The sequence below is a fragment of the Microtus oregoni genome, unplaced genomic scaffold, assembly GCF_018167655.1.
Source record: "Microtus oregoni isolate MIOR12 unplaced genomic scaffold, Mior012 000061F_ref0000440, whole genome shotgun sequence".
Taxonomy (NCBI): domain Eukaryota; kingdom Metazoa; phylum Chordata; class Mammalia; order Rodentia; family Cricetidae; genus Microtus; species Microtus oregoni.
The window spans coordinates 11,151,890-11,173,008 of NW_024543871.1; the positions used below are offsets into that span (position 1 = coordinate 11,151,890).

The 21,119-nt window shown below is 41.0% G+C and overlaps 1 protein-coding gene across 1 annotated transcript; it reads left to right on the plus strand.

Annotated features, from left to right (window-relative positions):
- The first annotated feature begins 780 nt into the window (after window positions 1-780).
- Window positions 781-2,722, plus strand: LOC121439466. The gene is made up of 2 exons (XM_041639962.1): window positions 781-809; window positions 2,050-2,722. Exons 1-2 carry the CDS (start codon window positions 781-783, stop codon window positions 2,720-2,722), a joined length of 702 nt encoding a protein of 233 aa, XP_041495896.1.
- Window positions 2,723-21,119: the final 18,397 nt, after the last annotated feature.

Genomic DNA, 21,119 nt, shown 5'->3' on the forward strand with positions numbered 1-21,119 from the left:
TTTTATGAGAATTTTTTCAAATTAATTCTAGATTAATTTAAATCCTTAATAGATTAATTATATCTCTAAAGGTTTGTACATATGAGAGGGACATTAACCACTCTGGCCCTTTAAGACTATATGTCTTGACTCTGGTTCTTTGCTCATAATGTGACATTCATCTCTGGTAGCTACAGAAACAAGAATTTTTAAAGTCACTCTCATACTGGGCAGTCACTAGCATTTGGCCTTCATAGAAGGGAAGAGAGGCAAGTATTTTATGTTTTCTACATGGTTTCTGTTAAAAGCTTTCAATTTCAGGAGACATAGAAGGTCAAAGAAGTCAATGACCTAAGATTCAACTCTTTGTTGATATCATGTCTATGTCAGTAAATCCTACTGAATATAAGTACTGGGAATCCCTGTGTAGCTGTGAAGGCTCTGTAGCCTGTATTGAGCTTTATACATTTGTAGTTTCCTGAAACTGAGTATGTGAATTAGACTTTCTGTGGTTTTTTCTGTTTATTTAATGGGGTAATGATTGCGTGAATCTCATTGGAGGGTCAGGACTATCAGATGGGCTAATATCCCTGAAGAGTATAAATGAGGCTTCAACTAAGCAAAGCAGAGGAAGGGGTTGGTTTGTGTGAACCAGGGGTTGATGGTGAGACACCATTCTGAGCTGAAATATCTGCCTAACAGAACTTCTTTTACTGAAGGTGATTCAACTCTTGTGCGACTTCGTGTCTGTCCAACATTTCCTGCTATTTGGAAGATATTTATGATCTAGACATTTCTCAAATGGATCTCTTCCTCCTGGATAAACAAAGGTAAAAGCTTAAGATGAGCTTCATGGAAGGTTTCAGATTGGATCTTTATGAAGCATAAGCACCTCCTCCATGGGTTTCAGACATGGGCAAAACTAAATCTTTCCATGCTAGCTCATTTGTCTTACACAAGAGAATTTTCCACCCTGATTCTGGTTGTGCTTCAAAACTCACTGATTCTGACATCAAAAGGCTCAGATCTGCCTTAACAAGGAAGAGGGCATGGGTAGGGTGTTACTCAATTCATACTAGATTTTAAAGTCACCTTGCTGATATGACTTCCCAATTTAGTAGAGCTACTGCCTTCACCCTGTTAGGAAGTACATTCCACAGAGAATGTGGAATAGTGGGAAGCTGGTAGAGAAATTTTTGTGGCAAGGAGGTACAGTTTGTAGTGCACTCAGACCTTCTGCATTGGAGGTGGCAATGTTATCATGTACATGCCTGAACTTTATTTATGCTCAAGAACACAGTGATATCCTTCAGGGCATAGTTATTCATGACCATTAACCCCACATCCATTAACCCTACTTATGAACCAATAAGTGATCTAAATAAGTTGGTGCATACAGTAAATGTATAGTATTAATTTGGTGCTGGAGAAGATAGTTTCTCACACAAGACAGTTGGGATACTTCATATTCAGCAATGAAATGAAGGTAATTTTCTAATGTGTATGTTTGAGTAAGTCATGGGAAATGATTGAAATATTCATGAGGGCTCATGTTTCACATACAGATTTTAATTTTGGTCACATAATAATAATTCAGGTTTTCCAATATGTTTTCCGATAACACATACACTAGCATACACATGTAGAAATATAGCAGACAATATAGGTGAATTAAATTTGTGTAAATTCACTACCATAATTTATAGATATTTGTGCATTCTTCTGCTTATACCTCTCATTTAAGCTATTTATCTTATTTATGTATTGTAAATACTGCTTAATTAAACATCATTTAACATGTGTTGTAAATTATTGAGTATTAATTCCAAGCATTAACATGTTTAGTTAACAAATTTGCACATTTCAGCATTTGATAGATATAGTGAAATTGCTAATCAAAACCTCATATAGAGGGAACTTTGGCCATAGGTATATTACTTAAATACAACTTTTTGTGACAGCAAGGACCAGGTATGAGAACTTATTGCTCTGTAAACCATAACTCATTTTGTTTTCCACTGTCCCTTGTGTTCCTGACTTGACTATATACCTGTTCAATTTCATCTTTAGACTTGCCAATGTGAAGGAGTGCCTCTTCAAGTTCAGTGGCCTCCTCTGCAGCCTATCGGCCTTGGTGTTTGAGATTGTCATCGCAAGCAGCCAATCCTGGCGCCTCTGGGAATTCAATGACAAGCTTGTGCAATTCGTGTCTTTTGGACTTTGGGAAGCTTGCTACCCTCAAGAATTTAATGCTTCAGGCACTGTAACCAAGATTCTGGTGCACACCCCTATCAGTTCCACTTGGACCATTTCACCTGAATTTCAGTATGCACAAACACTGATAATGTGGGCTGTTACGATGAAGCCTGTAGTTCTGATTTTCAGTGCAATCGCCATTAATATTGGCTGCATGAAAGACCCATTTATTGAGATGCAGTTATTTTGCTACAAGGTTGCTGCCTTAGTTTTGTGTGTTAGCAGCATCTTCACATTTGTTTCTGTGAGCTGGAACCACTTTGTAGATCATTATGGCCAAACCACTCTTGACTTTCCACCTGACTTTCCAGTTAAAAAAGAAGCCTTAATAAGCAAACACTATACTGTTGTGTTCCCAATAGGAGTACTGATTGCCACCATGTCACTCTTTGGTGTTACCTTCTTTCTCTTTGAGATAAACTCTTTGAAACTAAAGAATCAGGTGAAGGCCAAGTGTGCTTCCATAGTGGCAGATCAAGAGATATGAAGTGAGAACTACATTTGCAACATCTGTCAGAAGATTCCTAGAAGAAAGTTCCTACTCATTTAAAAACTCTTGTAGTTCTCAACTAGTTCTAAATAAAGCATCACCTTTATTTTCTTGGTCTGTCTAAATGACTTCCTCCTCTGTCTAACCTGTCTCTTTCTTTGGGTATTTTTGTATCCTAATCTCTGAAGGCCATGATCATGCGTTCAGGTATTTCCGACAGGCAGTAGCAGGGAAAAGTAATGGTGAAATGCATGTTGCAAAGATATTTATCACAGGATAAATATCAAGTGAAAGAAGGTTTGTAAGGAAGCTGACACATAAACAGAAAAGTAAACACAATTCTGTCTGGAGACACTCTGAAACTCAGGTCTCCTGAAGGCAGAGCTGGACTTCATAGTGATAGCTCTGCAGATAGTGTGTTCCCTTGTCATGTAGTAGGAAGACTATGCTGTACACTGGACAGTCATGCATATCTTTCTGTTTGTGAGTATCACAAATTGCCGAGCATTCCCTATGTGCTCTGATAGAAAATATGGTGTAAAGATCATAGGGCTGCTTGTCCGAGTTGTTTTTCTTGTTTTTACCTTCAGAAACACTGGGTTCAAACCCACATTAAGCTTGGTGGCAAGCTTACATAGCCACTGGGCAATCTCACTAACTTCAAATATACCCCCACTTCACATAAGGATATCCCATGCTTGGCATCCATAGAATGTAGACCATTTTATAAAGTAAAAGAAATTTGCTTGCAAATGGGTAGAACTAGAAAAGGTCATCCTGAGTGAGGTAACCCAGACCCAGAAAAACAATTATTTTTTTTAAATATTTATTATGTATACAGTACTCCATCTGTGTGTATGCCTGCAGGCCAGAAGAGGGCACCAGACCCCATTACAGATGGTTGTGAGCCACCATGTGGTTGCTGGGAATCGAACTCAGGACCTTTGGAAGAGCAGACAATGCTCTTAAGCACTGAGCCATCTCTCCAGCCCCCCAGAAAGACAATTATTGTATGTACTCACATATAAGTGAATATTAGCTGTAAGGTAACCATGATGCAATCACAGGCCCAGAGAGGATAACCATGCTACAATCACAGGCTCAGAGAGAAGCTAATTAACAAGGGATCATGATGGGGCTTGAGAATCTCACTGTGAAAGGGTAATAGAATAGACATCACTGATGGATGGGAGAGGGGTCTAGACGGGGGCAAGGAATGAGAACAGGATGGATCAGGTGAAGGGAAAATGGGGAGAGAGTACTGAGAGAGACAACTGGCTTCTGGGACATCTCTGGGTTGAGCTATAAACCTAGGAAAATGGAAATTCCCAGCAATCTATGAGGTAACCCATTCCGCTCCATCATGCCTTGAACTCCATCCACTCTTCCTCCTCTGTTTCTCTTCAGAAAAGGGTGGGCCTCCCATGGATTTCAGTCAATCACGGAATATCAAGTTGCAGTGAGACGAGGCATCTCCTGTTTTATTTAGGCTGAATGAGGTAATCTGGTAGGCAGAAAGGGTCCCCAAAGTAGGCAACAGCATCAGAGATAGCCCCTGTTGCCATTGTTAGGAGTCCCACAAGAAGACCAATCTACATGGCTGTAACTCACACACATACACACACACACACACACACACACAAACACACACACACACATACGTACACAGAAGGCCTAGGGTTTCTGTTTTTCCTTGTTAGATTTACATATCTTTATTCACCAGGGCAATGTCTAACCACAAAGACCTATTTCCTGCATCTCTGCTACTATATGGATTCCCTGCTTAATCCCATTAAAGCCAGGCCTACCAGAATAATCTGCAATCCTCAAGTCCTGACTGTGGATGAGTATATTATACATTGGAATTCCCTGTTGCTTTTGACCATATCTTACTCTTCTTTTTAATCCTTTATTTCATTATAGTTCAGGTTTAATAATTAAAGCAATAATCAAATAACAACATATGTCAAATGATCAGAAGAGGTTAAGCAGCTTGTGCCAATGAAACAGTATGTTATGTTCTGTGGACTTAAGGGCCTATTGCTTCAAAAGCAACAGGAAGAACGTGTTTATAATGGTACTTGAAAATAAATGATAAATATGAGCATAGGAATATAGTAGGTGAAAATATTCTACACATGAAAAAGACAAAATATTTAGAAAATGATTAACTGGGCATGTTTGTTTGTTTGCTTGTTTGTTTGTTTATTTATTAAAGATATCTGTCTCCTCCCCGCCACCGCCTCCCATTTCCCTCCCCCTCCCCCTCCCCCAAATCCTTCTCTCTCATAAACCCAAAGAGCAGTCAGGGTCCCCTGCCCGGTGGGGAGTCCAAGGACCTCCCACCTCCTTCCAGGTCTAGTAAGGTGAGCATCCAAACAGCCTAGGCTCCCACAAAGCCAGTACGTGCAGTAGGATCAAAACCCATTGCCATTGTTCTTGACTTCTCAGCAGTCCTCATTGTCTGCTATGTTCAGCGAGTCCGGTTTTATCCCAGGCTTTTTCAGACCCGGTCCAGCTGGCCTTGGTGAGTTCTCGATAGAACATCCCCATTGTCTCAGTGTGGGGGTGCACCCCTCGCTGTCGTGAGTTCCTCGCCTGTGCTCTCTTCTCCTTCTGCTCCTGATTTGGACCTTGGGATTTCAGTCCGGTGCTCCAATGTGGAACTCTGTCTCTGTCTCCTTTCATCGCCTGATGAATGTTAATATACAGGAGGATGACTATATGTATTTCTTTGGGTTCACCTTCTTATTTAGCTTCTCTAGGATCACGAATTATAGGCTCACTGTCCTTTATTTATGGCTAGAAACCAATTATGTGTGAGTACATCAGGAGACCGCTTCCGACATATAACCCCAGCAGCATAGACATTAAGGGCATCATTGAATAAATGGGACCTCCAGAGACTGAGAAGCTTCTGTAAAGCAATGGACACTGTCACTAAGACAAAAAGGTAACCCACTGACTGGGAGAAGATCTTCACCAACCCCGCAACTGACAAAGGTCTGATCTCCAAAATATATAAAGAACTCAAGAAACTAGACTGTAAAAGGCTAATCAACCCAATTATAAAATGGGGCACTGAGCTGAACAGAGAATTCTCAACAGAAGAAGTTCAAATGGCCAAAAGACACTTAAGGTCATGCTCAACTTCTTTAGTGATCAGGGAAATGCAAATTAAGACAACTTTAAGATACCATCTTACACCTGTCAGAATGGCTAAAATCAAAAACACCAATGATAGCCTTAGCTGAAGAGGTTGTGGAGAAAGGGGCACACTCATCCATTGCTGATGGGAATGCAAACTTGTGCAACCACTTTGGAAAGCAGTGTGGCGGTTTCTCAGGAAATTCGGGATCAACCTACCCCTGGACCCAGCAATACCACTCTTGGGAATATACCCAAGAGATGCCCTATCATACAACAAACGTATATGCTCAACTATATTCATAGCAGCATTGTTTGTAATAGCCAGAACCTGGAAACAACCTAGATGCCCTTCAATGGAAGAATGGATGAAGAGTGTATGGAATATATACGTATTAGAGTACTACTCAGCAGTAAAAAGCAATGACTTCGTGAATCTTCTGTTTAATCCTAATGCTCTTAATAGTAGTTCTCATCATATAGTTTCTATACCAGCTTTCCCTGATGGATCCATAAGACATAAACTCATGTTCTTGTCCTCTTCATAGTCCCAAGTCCTATCTGTGGGAACACAGATTAAGCACTAATTTCCATGATGATTTTCCCCATAACCTCTTCTGCTCTGTGCCATTTCCATACTCCTTGGCTTTGCTCTGGTAACACAAGTTCATTCACTGGCTCTCTCTGCCATGTACCATAAGAACAGATCTTGCTCCGCTGCCTTGATATGATACCTACTTCTCAATACACACATTGTTTAGCCATTTTCCTACTGCAAAACCTCAGCTGTCAGAGTTATCCCCATGTCCCCAGTCCCACTTCTGATCACACAATTATGTAACTGCCTTGCCTTGTGAGTGCCCCTATTCCATATACACCTCCTTTATCAACAAATACAAAGCCCTAGACCTGAATGCAGAATCAGTCATCAGTTTTCCTCATGACACTCAACTTATCCTCTGCTATCTCTGGACTAGCCAACTGTACATTGGCTTTGCATGGGAATTTTCCAAGAATAACACTTCACAGCCTCAAAACCACACTTCTAACCCAACCAGTAGTCATGCAAGTACTACATCAGATTTCATCAAATCCAAATTCATCTGATCCATCTCTACACTTCAGTTCGACGCCCTGTTTGCAGGAATCTAACACATGATTGCCTCGGGACAAAAGACGGATACCACATGAGAACTGAAGGAGACTTTGAAAGGACAAACAAGACCCATACCCATTCAAACCAGACCATATGCCAGTATTATTAACTGTGTAGCAGACACAAAAAATCTCCACTAACCAAGAAGATATTTGCAATTGATACTTGCTGGAGAAAGAAGATCAGAGCTGCCACCCTGTGTCCCCGCATGTGTGCGCATTACCTCAGCTGGTCCGCCCGAGACCCCCTGAGCGCAAACCCTAGTCCCCCGCACGAACCCATTTCCACTCCGACAAGATGAAAGAAACCATCATGAACCAGGAAAAACTGGCCAAGCTGCAGGCACAAGTGTGCATTGGTGGGAAAGGAACTGCTCGCAGAAAGAAGAAGGTGGTTCACAGAACAGCCACAGCAGATGATAAAAAACTGCAGTTCTCCTTAAAGAAGTTCTCTGGTATTGAAGAGGTGAACATGTTCACAAACCAAGGAACAGTGATCCATTTTAACAACCCTGAAGTTCAGGCGTCTCTGGTAGCAAACACCTTCACCGTTACAGGCCACGTTGAGACAAAGCAACTGACAGAAATGCTTCCCAGCATTCTAAACCAGCTTGGGGCAGACAGTCTGACTAGTTCAAGGAGACTGGCTGAAGCTCTGCCCAAACAATCTGTGGATGGAGAAGCACCCCTTGCTACTGGAGAGGATGATGATGATGATGAAGTCCCAGATCTGGTGGAGAATTTTGATGAGGCGTCTTAGAATGAGGCAAACTGAACGGAGGCGACTTCTGAAGAACTGACACTTGCAGAAGTTACAGGAGCTGCTATTTTACATCATGGCTGCTTTTAAAGGGTCTTTTGTTTATGGATCTGATCAAATCTAGATCGCTAATATTTTTAAGCCCAAGCCCCTTGGACACTGCAGCTCTTTTCAGTTTTTGCTTAAACACAATTCAGTCTTTGCAGCGAATTACGCTGAAGAAGCCTGGGGATAAAGTTTGGAAAAGGGTTAATAAAATTCTTTGCCTAGAAAAAAATAAAAAGAAAATCAGTTTTGTTCAATGGAATATAACTGGGAATACTCAATACATTCCAGTGTAGGCTTCATAACTAGCAGTAGCTGGCCAATGCAAACCTTATGCCATGTGTTCATTTAGTATTTTCGTCTTTCTTGTATTAAGATTTTTTTCAGAGATAGAGAAAGCAAAGACTGAACAAGTGGGCAGGTAGAGATGTGGGAAACAAAGGGAGTAGAAAACGTTGATGAAGGGAGAAATCATGATAAATTTATTTTATGAGAATTTTTTCAAATTAATTCTAGATTAATTTAAATCCTTAATAGATTAATTATATCTCTAAAGGTTTGTACATATGAGAGGGACATTAACCACTCTGGCCCTTTAAGACTATATGTCTTGACTCTGGTTCTTTGCTCATAATGTGACATTCATCTCTGGTAGCTACGGAAACAAGAATTTTTAAAGTCACTCTCATACTGGGCAGTCACTAGCATTTGGCCTTCATAGAAGGGAAGAGAGGCAAGTATTTTATGTTTTCTACATGGTTTCTGTTAAAAGCTTTCAATTTCAGGAGACATAGAAGGTCAAAGAAGTCAATGACCTAAGATTCAACTCTTTGTTGATATCATGTCTATGTCAGTAAATCCTACTGAATATAAGTACTGGGAATCCCTGTGTAGCTGTGAAGGCTCTGTAGCCTGTATTGAGCTTTATACATTTGTAGTTTCCTGAAACTGAGTATGTGAATTAGACTTTCTGTGGTTTTTTCTGTTTATTTAATGGGGTAATGATTGCGTGAATCTCATTGGAGGGTCAGGACTATCAGATGGGCTAATATCCCTGAAGAGTATAAATGAGGCTTCAACTAAGCAAAGCAGAGGAAGGGGTTGGTTTGTGTGAACCAGGGGTTGATGGTGAGACACCATTCTGAGCTGAAATATCTGCCTAACAGAACTTCTTTTACTGAAGGTGATTCAACTCTTGTGCGACTTCGTGTCTGTCCAACATTTCCTGCTATTTGGAAGATATTTATGATCTAGACATTTCTCAAATGGATCTCTTCCTCCTGGATAAACAAAGGTAAAAGCTTAAGATGAGCTTCATGGAAGGTTTCAGATTGGATCTTTATGAAGCATAAGCACCTCCTCCATGGGTTTCAGACATGGGCAAAACTAAATCTTTCCATGCTAGCTCATTTGTCTTACACAAGAGAATTTTCCACCCTGATTCTGGTTGTGCTTCAAAACTCACTGATTCTGACATCAAAAGGCTCAGATCTGCCTTAACAAGGAAGAGGGCATGGGTAGGGTGTTACTCAATTCATACTAGATTTTAAAGTCACCTTGCTGATATGACTTCCCAATTTAGTAGAGCTACTGCCTTCACCCTGTTAGGAAGTACATTCCACAGAGAATGTGGAATAGTGGGAAGCTGGTAGAGAAATTTTTGTGGCAAGGAGGTACAGTTTGTAGTGCACTCAGACCTTCTGCATTGGAGGTGGCAATGTTATCATGTACATGCCTGAACTTTATTTATGCTCAAGAACACAGTGACATCCTTCAGGGCATAGTTATTCATGACCATTAACCCCACATCCATTAACCCTACTTATGAACCAATAAGTGATCTAAATAAGTTGGTGCATACAGTAAATGTATAGTATTAATTTGGTGCTGGAGAAGATAGTTTCTCACACAAGACAGTTGGGATACTTCATATTCAGCAATGAAATGAAGGTAATTTTCTAATGTGTATGTTTGAGTAAGTCATGGGAAATGATTGAAATATTCATGAGGGCTCATGTTTCACATACAGATTTTAATTTTGGTCACATAATAATAATTCAGGTTTTCCAATATGTTTTCCGATAACACATACACTAGCATACACATGTAGAAATATAGCAGACAATATAGGTGAATTAAATTTGTGTAAATTCACTACCATAATTTATAGATATTTGTGCATTCTTCTGCTTATACCTCTCATTTAAGCTATTTATCTTATTTATGTATTGTAAATACTGCTTAATTAAACATCATTTAACATGTGTTGTAAATTATTGAGTATTAATTCCAAGCATTAACATGTTTAGTTAACAAATTTGCACATTTCAGCATTTGATAGATATAGTGAAATTGCTAATCAAAACCTCATATAGAGGGAACTTTGGCCATAGGTATATTACTTAAATACAACTTTTTGTGACAGCAAGGACCAGGTATGAGAACTTATTGCTCTGTAAACCATAACTCATTTTGTTTTCCACTGTCCCTTGTGTTCCTGACTTGACTATATACCTGTTCAATTTCATCTTTAGACTTGCCAATGTGAAGGAGTGCCTCTTCAAGTTCAGTGGCCTCCTCTGCAGCCTATCGGCCTTGGTGTTTGAGATTGTCATCGCAAGCAGCCAATCCTGGCGCCTCTGGGAATTCAATGACAAGCTTGTGCAATTCGTGTCTTTTGGACTTTGGGAAGCTTGCTACCCTCAAGAATTTAATGCTTCAGGCACTGTAACCAAGATTCTGGTGCACACCCCTATCAGTTCCACTTGGACCATTTCACCTGAATTTCAGTATGCACAAACACTGATAATGTGGGCTGTTACGATGAAGCCTGTAGTTCTGATTTTCAGTGCAATCGCCATTAATATTGGCTGCATGAAAGACCCATTTATTGAGATGCAGTTATTTTGCTACAAGGTTGCTGCCTTAGTTTTGTGTGTTAGCAGCATCTTCACATTTGTTTCTGTGAGCTGGAACCACTTTGTAGATCATTGTGGCCAAACCACTCTTGACTTTCCACCTGCCTTTCCAGTTAAAAAAGAAGCCTTAATAAGCAAACACTATACTGTTGTGTTCCCAATAGGAGTACTGATTGCCACCATGTCACTCTTTGGTGTTACCTTCTTTCTCTTTGAGAAAAACTCTTTGAAACTAAAGAATCAGGTGAAGGCCAAGTGTGCTTCCATAGTGGCAGATCAAGAGATATGAAGTGAGAACTACATTTGCAACATCTGTCAGAAGATTCCTAGAAGAAAGTTCCTACTCATTTAAAAACTCTTGTAGTTCTCAACTAGTTCTAAATAAAGCATCACCTTTATTTTCTTGGTCTGTCTAAATGACTTCCTCCTCTGTCTAACCTGTCTCTTTCTTTGGGTATTTTTGTATCCTAATCTCTGAAGGCCATGATCATGCGTTCAGGTATTTCCGACAGGCAGTAGCAGGGAAAAGTAATGGTGAAATGCATGTTGCAAAGATATTTATCACAGGATAAATATCAAGTGAAAGAAGGTTTGTAAGGAAGCTGACACATAAACAGAAAAGTAAACACAATTCTGTCTGGAGACACTCTGAAACTCAGGTCTCCTGAAGGCAGAGCTGGACTTCATAGTGATAGCTCTGCAGATAGTGTGTTCCCTTGTCATGTAGTAGGAAGACTATGCTGTACACTGGACAGTCATGCATATCTTTCTGTTTGTGAGTATCACAAATTGCCGAGCATTCCCTATGTGCTCTGATAGAAAATATGGTGTAAAGATCATAGGGCTGCTTGTCCGAGTTGTTTTTCTTGTTTTTACCTTCAGAAACACTGGGTTCAAACCCACATTAAGCTTGGTGGCAAGCTTACATAGCCACTGGGCAATCTCACTAACTTCAAATATACCCCCACTTCACATAAGGATATCCCATGCTTGGCATCCATAGAATGTAGACCATTTTATAAAGTAAAAGAAATTTGCTTGCAAATGGGTAGAACTAGAAAAGGTCATCCTGAGTGAGGTAACCCAGACCCAGAAAAACAATTATTTTTTTTAAATATTTATTATGTATACAGTACTCCATCTGTGTGTATGCCTGCAGGCCAGAAGAGGGCACCAGACCCCATTACAGATGGTTGTGAGCCACCATGTGGTTGCTGGGAATCGAACTCAGGACCTTTGGAAGAGCAGACAATGCTCTTAAGCACTGAGCCATCTCTCCAGCCCCCCAGAAAGACAATTATTGTATGTACTCACATATAAGTGAATATTAGCTGTAAGGTAACCATGATGCAATCACAGGCCCAGAGAGGATAACCATGCTACAATCACAGGCTCAGAGAGAAGCTAATTAACAAGGGGTCATGATGGGGCTTGAGAATCTCACTGTGAAAGGGTAATAGAATAGACATCACTGATGGATGGGAGAGGGGTCTAGACGGGGGCAAGGAATGAGAACAGGATGGATCAGGTGAAGGGAAAATGGGGAGAGAGTACTGAGAGAGACAACTGGCTTCTGGGACATCTCTGGGTTGAGCTATAAACCTAGGAAAATGGAAATTCCCAGCAATCTATGAGGTAACCCATTCCGCTCCATCATGCCTTGAACTCCATCCACTCTTCCTCCTCTGTTTCTCTTCAGAAAAGGGTGGGCCTCCCATGGATTTCAGTCAATCACGGAATATCAAGTTGCAGTGAGACGAGGCATCTCCTGTTTTATTTAGGCTGGATGAGGTAATCTGGTAGGCAGAAAGGGTCCCCAAAGTAGGCAACAGCATCAGAGATAGCCCCTGTTGCCATTGTTAGGAGTCCCACAAGAAGACCAATCTACATGGCTGTAACTCACACACATACACACACACACACACACAAACACACACACACACATACGTACACAGAAGGCCTAGGGTTTCTGTTTTTCCTTGTTAGATTTACACATCTTTATTCACCAGGGCAATGTCTAACCACAAAGACCTATTTCCTGCATCTCTGCTACTATATGGATTCCCTGCTTAATCCCATTAAAGCCAGGCCTACCAGAATAATCTGCAATCCTCAAGTCCTGACTGTGGATGAGTATATTATACATTGGAATTCCCTGTTGCTTTTGACCATATCTTACTCTTCTTTTTAATCCTTTATTTCATTATAGTTCAGGTTTAATAATTAAAGCAATAATCAAATAACAACATATGTCAAATGATCAGAAGAGGTTAAGCAGCTTGTGCCAATGAAACAGTATGTTATGTTCTGTGGACTTAAGGGCCTATTGCTTCAAAAGCAACAGGAAGAACGTGTTTATAATGGTACTTGAAAATAAATGATAAATATGAGCATAGGAATATAGTAGGTGAAAATATTCTACACATGAAAAAGACAAAATATTTAGAAAATGATTAACTGGGCATGTTTGTTTGTTTGCTTGTTTGTTTGTTTATTTATTAAAGATATCTGTCTCCTCCCCGCCACCGCCTCCCATTTCCCTCCCCCTCCCCCTCCCCCAAATCCTTCTCTCTCATAAACCCAAAGAGCAGTCAGGGTCCCCTGCCCGGTGGGGAGTCCAAGGACCTCCCACCTCCTTCCAGGTCTAGTAAGGTGAGCATCCAAACAGCCTAGGCTCCCACAAAGCCAGTACGTGCAGTAGGATCAAAACCCATTGCCATTGTTCTTGACTTCTCAGCAGTCCTCATTGTCTGCTATGTTCAGCTAGTCCGGTTTTATCCCAGGCTTTTTCAGACCCGGTCCAGCTGGCCTTGGTGAGTTCTCGATAGAACATCCCCATTGTCTCAGTGTGTGGGTGCACCCCTCGCTGTCGTGAGTTCCTCGCCTGTGCTCTCTTCTCCTTCTGCTCCTGATTTGGACCTTGGGATTTCAGTCTGGTGCTCCAATGTGGAACTCTGTCTCTGTCTCCTTTCATCGCCTGATGAATGTTAATATACAGGAGGATGACTATATGTTTTTCTTTGGGTTCACCTTCTTATTTAGCTTCTCTAGGATCACGAATTATAGGCTCAATGTCCTTTATTTATGGCTAGAAACCAATTATGAGTGAGTACATCAGGAGACCGCTTCCGACATATAACCCCAGCAGCATAGACATTAAGGGCATCATTGAATAAATGGGACCTCCAGAGACTGAGAAGCTTCTGTAAAGCAATGGACACTGTCACTAAGACAAAAAGGTAACCCACTGACTGGGAGAAGATCTTCACCAACCCCGCAACTGACAAAGGTCTGATCTCCAAAATATATAAAGAACTCAAGAAACTAGACTGTAAAAGGCTAATCAACCCAATTATAAAATGGGGCACTGAGCTGAACAGAGAATTCTCAACAGAAGAAGTTCAAATGGCCAAAAGACACTTAAGGTCATGCTCAACTTCTTTAGTGATCAGGGAAATGCAAATTAAGACAACTTTAAGATACCATCTTACACCTGTCAGAATGGCTAAAATCAAAAACACCAATGATAGCCTTAGCTGAAGAGGTTGTGGAGAAAGGGGCACACTCATCCATTGCTGATGGGAATGCAAACTTGTGCAACCACTTTGGAAAGCAGTGTGGCGGTTTCTCAGGAAATTCGGGATCAACCTACCCCTGGACCCAGCAATATCACTCTTGGGAATATACCCAAGAGATGCCCTATCATACAACAAACGTATATGCTCAACTATATTCATAGCAGCATTGTTTGTAATAGCCAGAACCTGGAAACAACCTAGATGCCCTTCAATGGAAGAATGGATGAAGAGTGTATGGAATATATACGTATTAGAGTACTACTCAGCAGTAAAAAGCAATGACTTCGTGAATCTTCTGTTTAATCCTAATGCTCTTAATAGTAGTTCTCATCATATAGTTTCTATACCAGCTTTCCCTGATGGATCCATAAGACATAAACTCATGTTCTTGTCCTCTTCATAGTCCCAAGTCCTATCTGTGGGAACACAGATTAAGCACTAATTTCCATGATGATTTTCCCCATAACCTCTTCTGCTCTGTGCCATTTCCATACTCCTTGGCTTTGCTCTGGTAACACAAGTTCATTCACTGGCTCTCTCTGCCATGTACCATAAGAACAGATCTTGCTCCACTGCCTTGATATGATACCTACTTCTCAATACACACATTGTTTAGCCATTTTCCTACTGCAAAACCTCAGCTGTCAGAGTTATCCCCATGTCCCCAGTCCCACTTCTGATCACACAATTATGTAACTGCCTTGCCTTGTGAGTGCCCCTATTCCATATACACCTCCTTTATCAACAAATACAAAGCCCTAGACCTGAATGCAGAATCAGTCATCAGTTTTCCTCATGACACTCAACTTATCCTCTGCTATCTCTGGACTAGCCAACTGTACATTGGCTTTGCATGGGAATTTTCCAAGAATAACACTTCACAGCCTCAAAACCACACTTCTAACCCAACCAGTAGTCATGCAAGTACTACATCAGATTTCATCAAATCCAAATTCATCTGATCCATCTCTACACTTCAGTTCGACGCCCTGTTTGCAGGAATCTAACACATGATTGCCTCGGGACAAAAGACGGATACCACATGAGAACTGAAGGAGACTTTGAAAGGACAAACAAGACCCATACCCATTCAAACCAGACCATATGCCAGTATTATTAACTGTGTAGCAGACACAAAAAATCTCCACTAACCAAGAAGATATTTGCAATTGATACTTGCTGGAGAAAGAAGATCAGAGCTGCCACCCTGCGTCCCCGCATGTGTGCGCATTACCTCAGCTGGTCCGCCCGAGACCCCCTGAGCGCAAACCCTAGTCCCCCGCACGAACCCATTTCCACTCCGACAAGATGAAAGAAACCATCATGAACCAGGAAAAACTGGCCAAGCTGCAGGCACAAGTGTGCATTGGTGGGAAAGGAACTGCTCGCAGAAAGAAGAAGGTGGTTCACAGAACAGCCACAGCAGATGATAAAAAACTGCAGTTCTCCTTAAAGAAGTTCTCTGGTATTGAAGAGGTGAACATGTTCACAAACCAAGGAACAGTGATCCATTTTAACAACCCTGAAGTTCAGGCGTCTCTGGTAGCAAACACCTTCACCCTTACAGGCCACGTTGAGACAAAGCAACTGACAGAAATGCTTCCCAGCATTCTAAACCAGCTTGGGGCAGACAGTCTGACTAGTTCAAGGAGACTGGCTGAAGCTCTGCCCAAACAATCTGTGGATGGAGAAGCACCCCTTGCTACTGGAGAGGATGATGATGATGATGAAGTCCCAGATCTGGTGGAGAATTTTGATGAGGCGTCTTAGAATGAGGCAAACTGAACGGAGGTGACTTCTGAAGAACTGACACTTGCAGAAGTTACAGGAGCTGCTATTTTACATCATGGCTGCTTTTAAAGGGTCTTTTGTTTATGGATCTGATCAAATCTAGATCGCTAATATTTTTAAGCCCAAGCCCCTTGGACACTGCAGCTCTTTTCAGTTTTTGCTTAAACACAATTCAGTCTTTGCAGCGAATTACGCTGAAGAAGCCTGGGGATAAAGTTTGGAAAAGGGTTAATAAAATTCTTTGCCTAGAAAAAAATAAAAAGAAAATCAGTTTTGTTCAATGGAATATAACTGGGAATACTCAATACATTCCAGTGTAGGCTTCATAACTAGCAGTAGCTGGCCAATGCAAACCTTATGCCATGTGTTCATTTAGTATTTTCGTCTTTCTTGTATTAAGATTTTTTTCAGAGATAGAGAAAGCAAAGACTGAACAAGTGGGCAGGTAGAGATGTGGGAAACAAAGGGAGTAGAAAACGTTGATGAAGGGAGAAATCATGATAAATTTATTTTATGAGAATTTTTTCAAATTAATTCTAGATTAATTTAAATCCTTAATAGATTAATTATATCTCTAAAGGTTTGTACATATGAGAGGGACATTAACCACTCTGGCCCTTTAAGACTATATGTCTTGACTCTGGTTCTTTGCTCATAATGTGACATTCATCTCTGGTAGCTACGGAAACAAGAATTTTTAAAGTCACTCTCATACTGGGCAGTCACTAGCATTTGGCCTTCATAGAAGGGAAGAGAGGCAAGTATTTTATGTTTTCTACATGGTTTCTGTTAAAAGCTTTCAATTTCAGGAGACATAGAAGGTCAAAGAAGTCAATGACCTAAGATTCAACTCTTTGTTGATATCATGTCTATGTCAGTAAATCCTACTGAATATAAGTACTGGGAATCCCTGTGTAGCTGTGAAGGCTCTGTAGCCTGTATTGAGCTTTATACATTTGTAGTTTCCTGAAACTGAGTATGTGAATTAGACTTTCTGTGGTTTTTTCTGTTTATTTAATGGGGTAATGATTGCGTGAATCTCATTGGAGGGTCAGGACTATCAGATGGGCTAATATCCCTGAAGAGTATAAATGAGGCTTCAACTAAGCAAAGCAGAGGAAGGGGTTGGTTTGTGTGAACCAGGGGTTGATGGTGAGACACCATTCTGAGCTGAAATATCTGCCTAACAGAACTTCTTTTACTGAAGGTGATTCAACTCTTGTGCGACTTCGTGTCTGTCCAACATTTCCTGCTATTTGGAAGATATTTATGATCTAGACATTTCTCAAATGGATCTCTTCCTCCTGGATAAACAAAGGTAAAAGCTTAAGATGAGCTTCATGGAAGGTTTCAGATTGGATCTTTATGAAGCATAAGCACCTCCTCCATGGGTTACAGACATGGGCAAAACTAAATCTTGCCATGCTAGCTCATTTGTCTTACACAAGAGAATTTTCCACCCTGATTCTGGTTGTGCTTCAAAACTCACTGATTCTGACATCAAAAGGCTCAGATCTGCCTTAACAAGGAAGAGGGCATGGGTAGGGTGTTACTCAATTCATACTAGATTTTAAAGTCACCTTGCTGTTATGACTTCCCAATTTAGTAGAGCTACTGCCTTCACCCTGTTAGGAAGTACATTCCACAGAGAATGTGGAATAGTGGGAAGCTGGTAGAGAAATTTTTGTGGCAAGGAGGTACAGTTTGTAGTGCACTTAGACCTTCTGCATTGGAGGTGGCAATGTTATCATGTACATGCCTGAACTTTATTTATGCTCAAGAACACAGTGACATCCTTCGGGGCATAGTTATTCATGAACATTAACCCCACATCCATTAACCCTACTTATGAACCAATAAGTGATCTAAATAAGTTGGAGCATACAGTAAATGTATAGTATTAATTTGGTGCTGGAGAAGATAGTTTCTCACACAAGACAGTTGGGATACTTCATATTCAGCAATGAAATGAAGGTAATTTTCTAATGTGTATGTTTGAGTAAGTCATGGGAAATGATTGAAATATTCATGAGGGCTCATGTTTCACATACAGATTTTAATTTTGGTCACATAATAATAATTCAGGTTTTCCAATATGTTTTCCGATAACACATACACTAGCATACACATGTAGAAATATAGCAGACAATATAGGTGAATTAAATTTGTGTAAATTCACTACCATAATTTATAGATATTTGTGCATTCTTCTGCTTATACCTCTCATTTAAGCTATTTATCTTATTTATGTATTGTAAATACTGCTTAATTAAACATCATTTAACATGTGTTGTAAATTATTGAGTATTAATTCCAAGCATTAACATGTTTAGTTAACAAATTTGCACATTTCAGCATTTGATAGATATAGTGAAATTGCTAATCAAAACCTCATATAGAGGGAACTTTGGCCATAGGTATATTACTTAAATACAACTTTTTGTGACAGCAAGGACCAGGTATGAGAACTTATTGCTCTGTAAACCATAACTCATTTTGTTTTCCACTGTCCCTTGTGTTCCTGACTTGACTATATACCTGTTCAATTTCATCTTTAGACTTGCCAATGTGAAGGAGTGCCTCTTCAAGTTCAGTGGCCTCCTCTGCAGCCTATCGGCCTTGGTGTTTGAGATTGTCATCGCAAGCAGCCAATCCTGGCGCCTCTGGGAATTCAATGACAAGCTTGTGCAATTCGTGTCTTTTGGACTTTGGGAAGCTTGCTACCCTCAAGAATTTAATGCTTCAGGCACTGTAACCAAGATTCTGGTGCACACCCCTATCAGTTCCACTTGGACCATTTCACCTGAATTTCAGTATGCACAAACACTGATAATGTGGGCTGTTACGATGAAGCCTGTAGTTCTGATTTTCAGTGCAATCGCCATTAATATTGGCTGCATGAAAGACCCATTTATTGAGATGCAGTTATTTTTTTTTTAATAATTTTTTTATTAAGAAAAGAAGAAAAAAAACATAAACAAAAAACAAGTTTCCACCTCCTCCCAGCCTCCCATCTCCCTCCCCCTCCTCCCACCCTTCTCCCCCTCCTCCCACCTTCTACCCCTCCCCCCACTCCTCTCCCCCTCCCTCTCCAGTCCACAGAGCAGTCCAGGTTCCCTGCCCTGTGGCAAGTCCTAGGTCCTCCCCCCTCCGTCCATATCTAGGAAGGTGAACATCCAAACTGGCTAGGCTTCCACAAAGCCAGCACATTAAGTAGGATCAAAACCCCGTGCCATTGTCCTTGGCGTCTCATCAGCCCTCATTGTTCGCCATGTTCAGAGAGTCTGGCTTTATCCCATGCTTTTTCAGTCACAGTCCAGCTGGCCTTGGTGAGCTCCCAGTAGATCAGCTCCACTGTCTCAGTGGGTGGGTGCACGCCTCGTGGTCCCGACTTCTTTGCTCATGTTCTCCCTCCTTCTGCTCCTCATTGGGACCTTGGGAGCTCAGTCCAGTGCTCCAGTGTGGGTCTCTGTCTCTGTCTCCATCCATCACCAGATGAAGGTTCTATGATGATATGCAAGATATTCGTCAGTATTGCTCTCGAATAGGGTCATTTCAGGTTCCCAGTCCTCAGCTACCCAAGGAACTAACTGGGAACCTCATGTTGGGCACTTGGGAGCCCCTCTAGGGTCAAATCTCTTGCTCACCCTAAAGTGGTTCCCTTAACTAAGAATTGTGGTTCCGTGCTCCCCTATCCACCTTTCCTTTATCCCAATTCTCCTGTTTCCCCAAGTCCCCCCTCCTTCCCTTCTACCTTTTCTCTCCCCATCTCCCCTTACCCCCATCCCACCCCACCCCCAAAATCCTAATTTTCTCCCCGGCAATTGGGTCTACTTCCCTTAGCCAAGAGGATAACTATATGTTTTTCCTTGGGTTCACCTTCTTACTTAGCTTCTTTAGGTTCACCTATTGTAGACTCCGTGGCCCTAATTTATGGCTAGAAACCAATTATGAGCGAGTACATCCCATGTTCATCTTTTTGGGTCTGGGACACCTCACTCAGGATAGTGTTTTCTATTTCCATCCATTTGCCTGCAAAATTCGAGAAGTCATTGTTTTTTACCGCAGCGTAGTACTCTAGCGTGTATATATTCCATACTTTCTTCATCCATTCTTCCATTGAAGGGCATCTAGGTTGTTTCCAGGTTCTGGCTATTACAAATAATACTGCTATGAACATAGTTGAACAAATGCTTTTGTCATATGATAGAGCATCTCTTGGGTATATTCCCAGGAGTGGTATTGCTGGGTCCAGGGGTAAGTTGATCCCGAATTTCCTGAGAAACCGAAACACTGACTTCCACAGTGGTTGCACAAGATGGCATTCCCACCAGCAATGGATGAGGGTACCCGTTCCTCCACAGCCTCTCCAGCAAAGGTTATCCTTGGTGTTTTTGACTTTAGCCATTCTGACAGGTGTAAGATGATATCTCAAAGTTGTTTTGATTTGCATTTCCCTGATTGCTAAGGAAGTTGAGCACGACTTTAAGTGTCTTTTGGCCATTTGAACTTCCTCTGCTGAGAATTCTCTGTTCAGTTCAGTGCCCCATTTTTTAATTGGGTTAATTAGCATTTTAAAGTCTAGTTTCTTGAGTTCTCTATATATTTTGGAGATCAGACCTTTGTCTGTTGTGGGGTTGGTGAAGATCTTCTCCCAATCAGTAGGTTGCCTTTGTGTCTTATTGACTATGTCCTTTGCTTTACAGAAGCTTCTCAGTTTAAGTAGGTCCCATTTATTCAATGTTGCCCTTAATGTCTGTGCTTCTGGGGTTATACATAGGAAGCGATCTCCTGTGCCCAGCTCCTGTAGGGTACTTCCCACTTTCTCTTCTATCAGGTTCAGTGTGTTCGTGCTGATATTGAGGTCTTTAATCCATTTGGACTTGAGTTTTGTGCACGGTGATAGATAAGGGTCTATTTTCATTCTTCTACAAGATGACATCCAGTTGTGCCAGCACCATTTGTTGAAGATGCTTTCTTTCTTCCATTTTATACTTTTA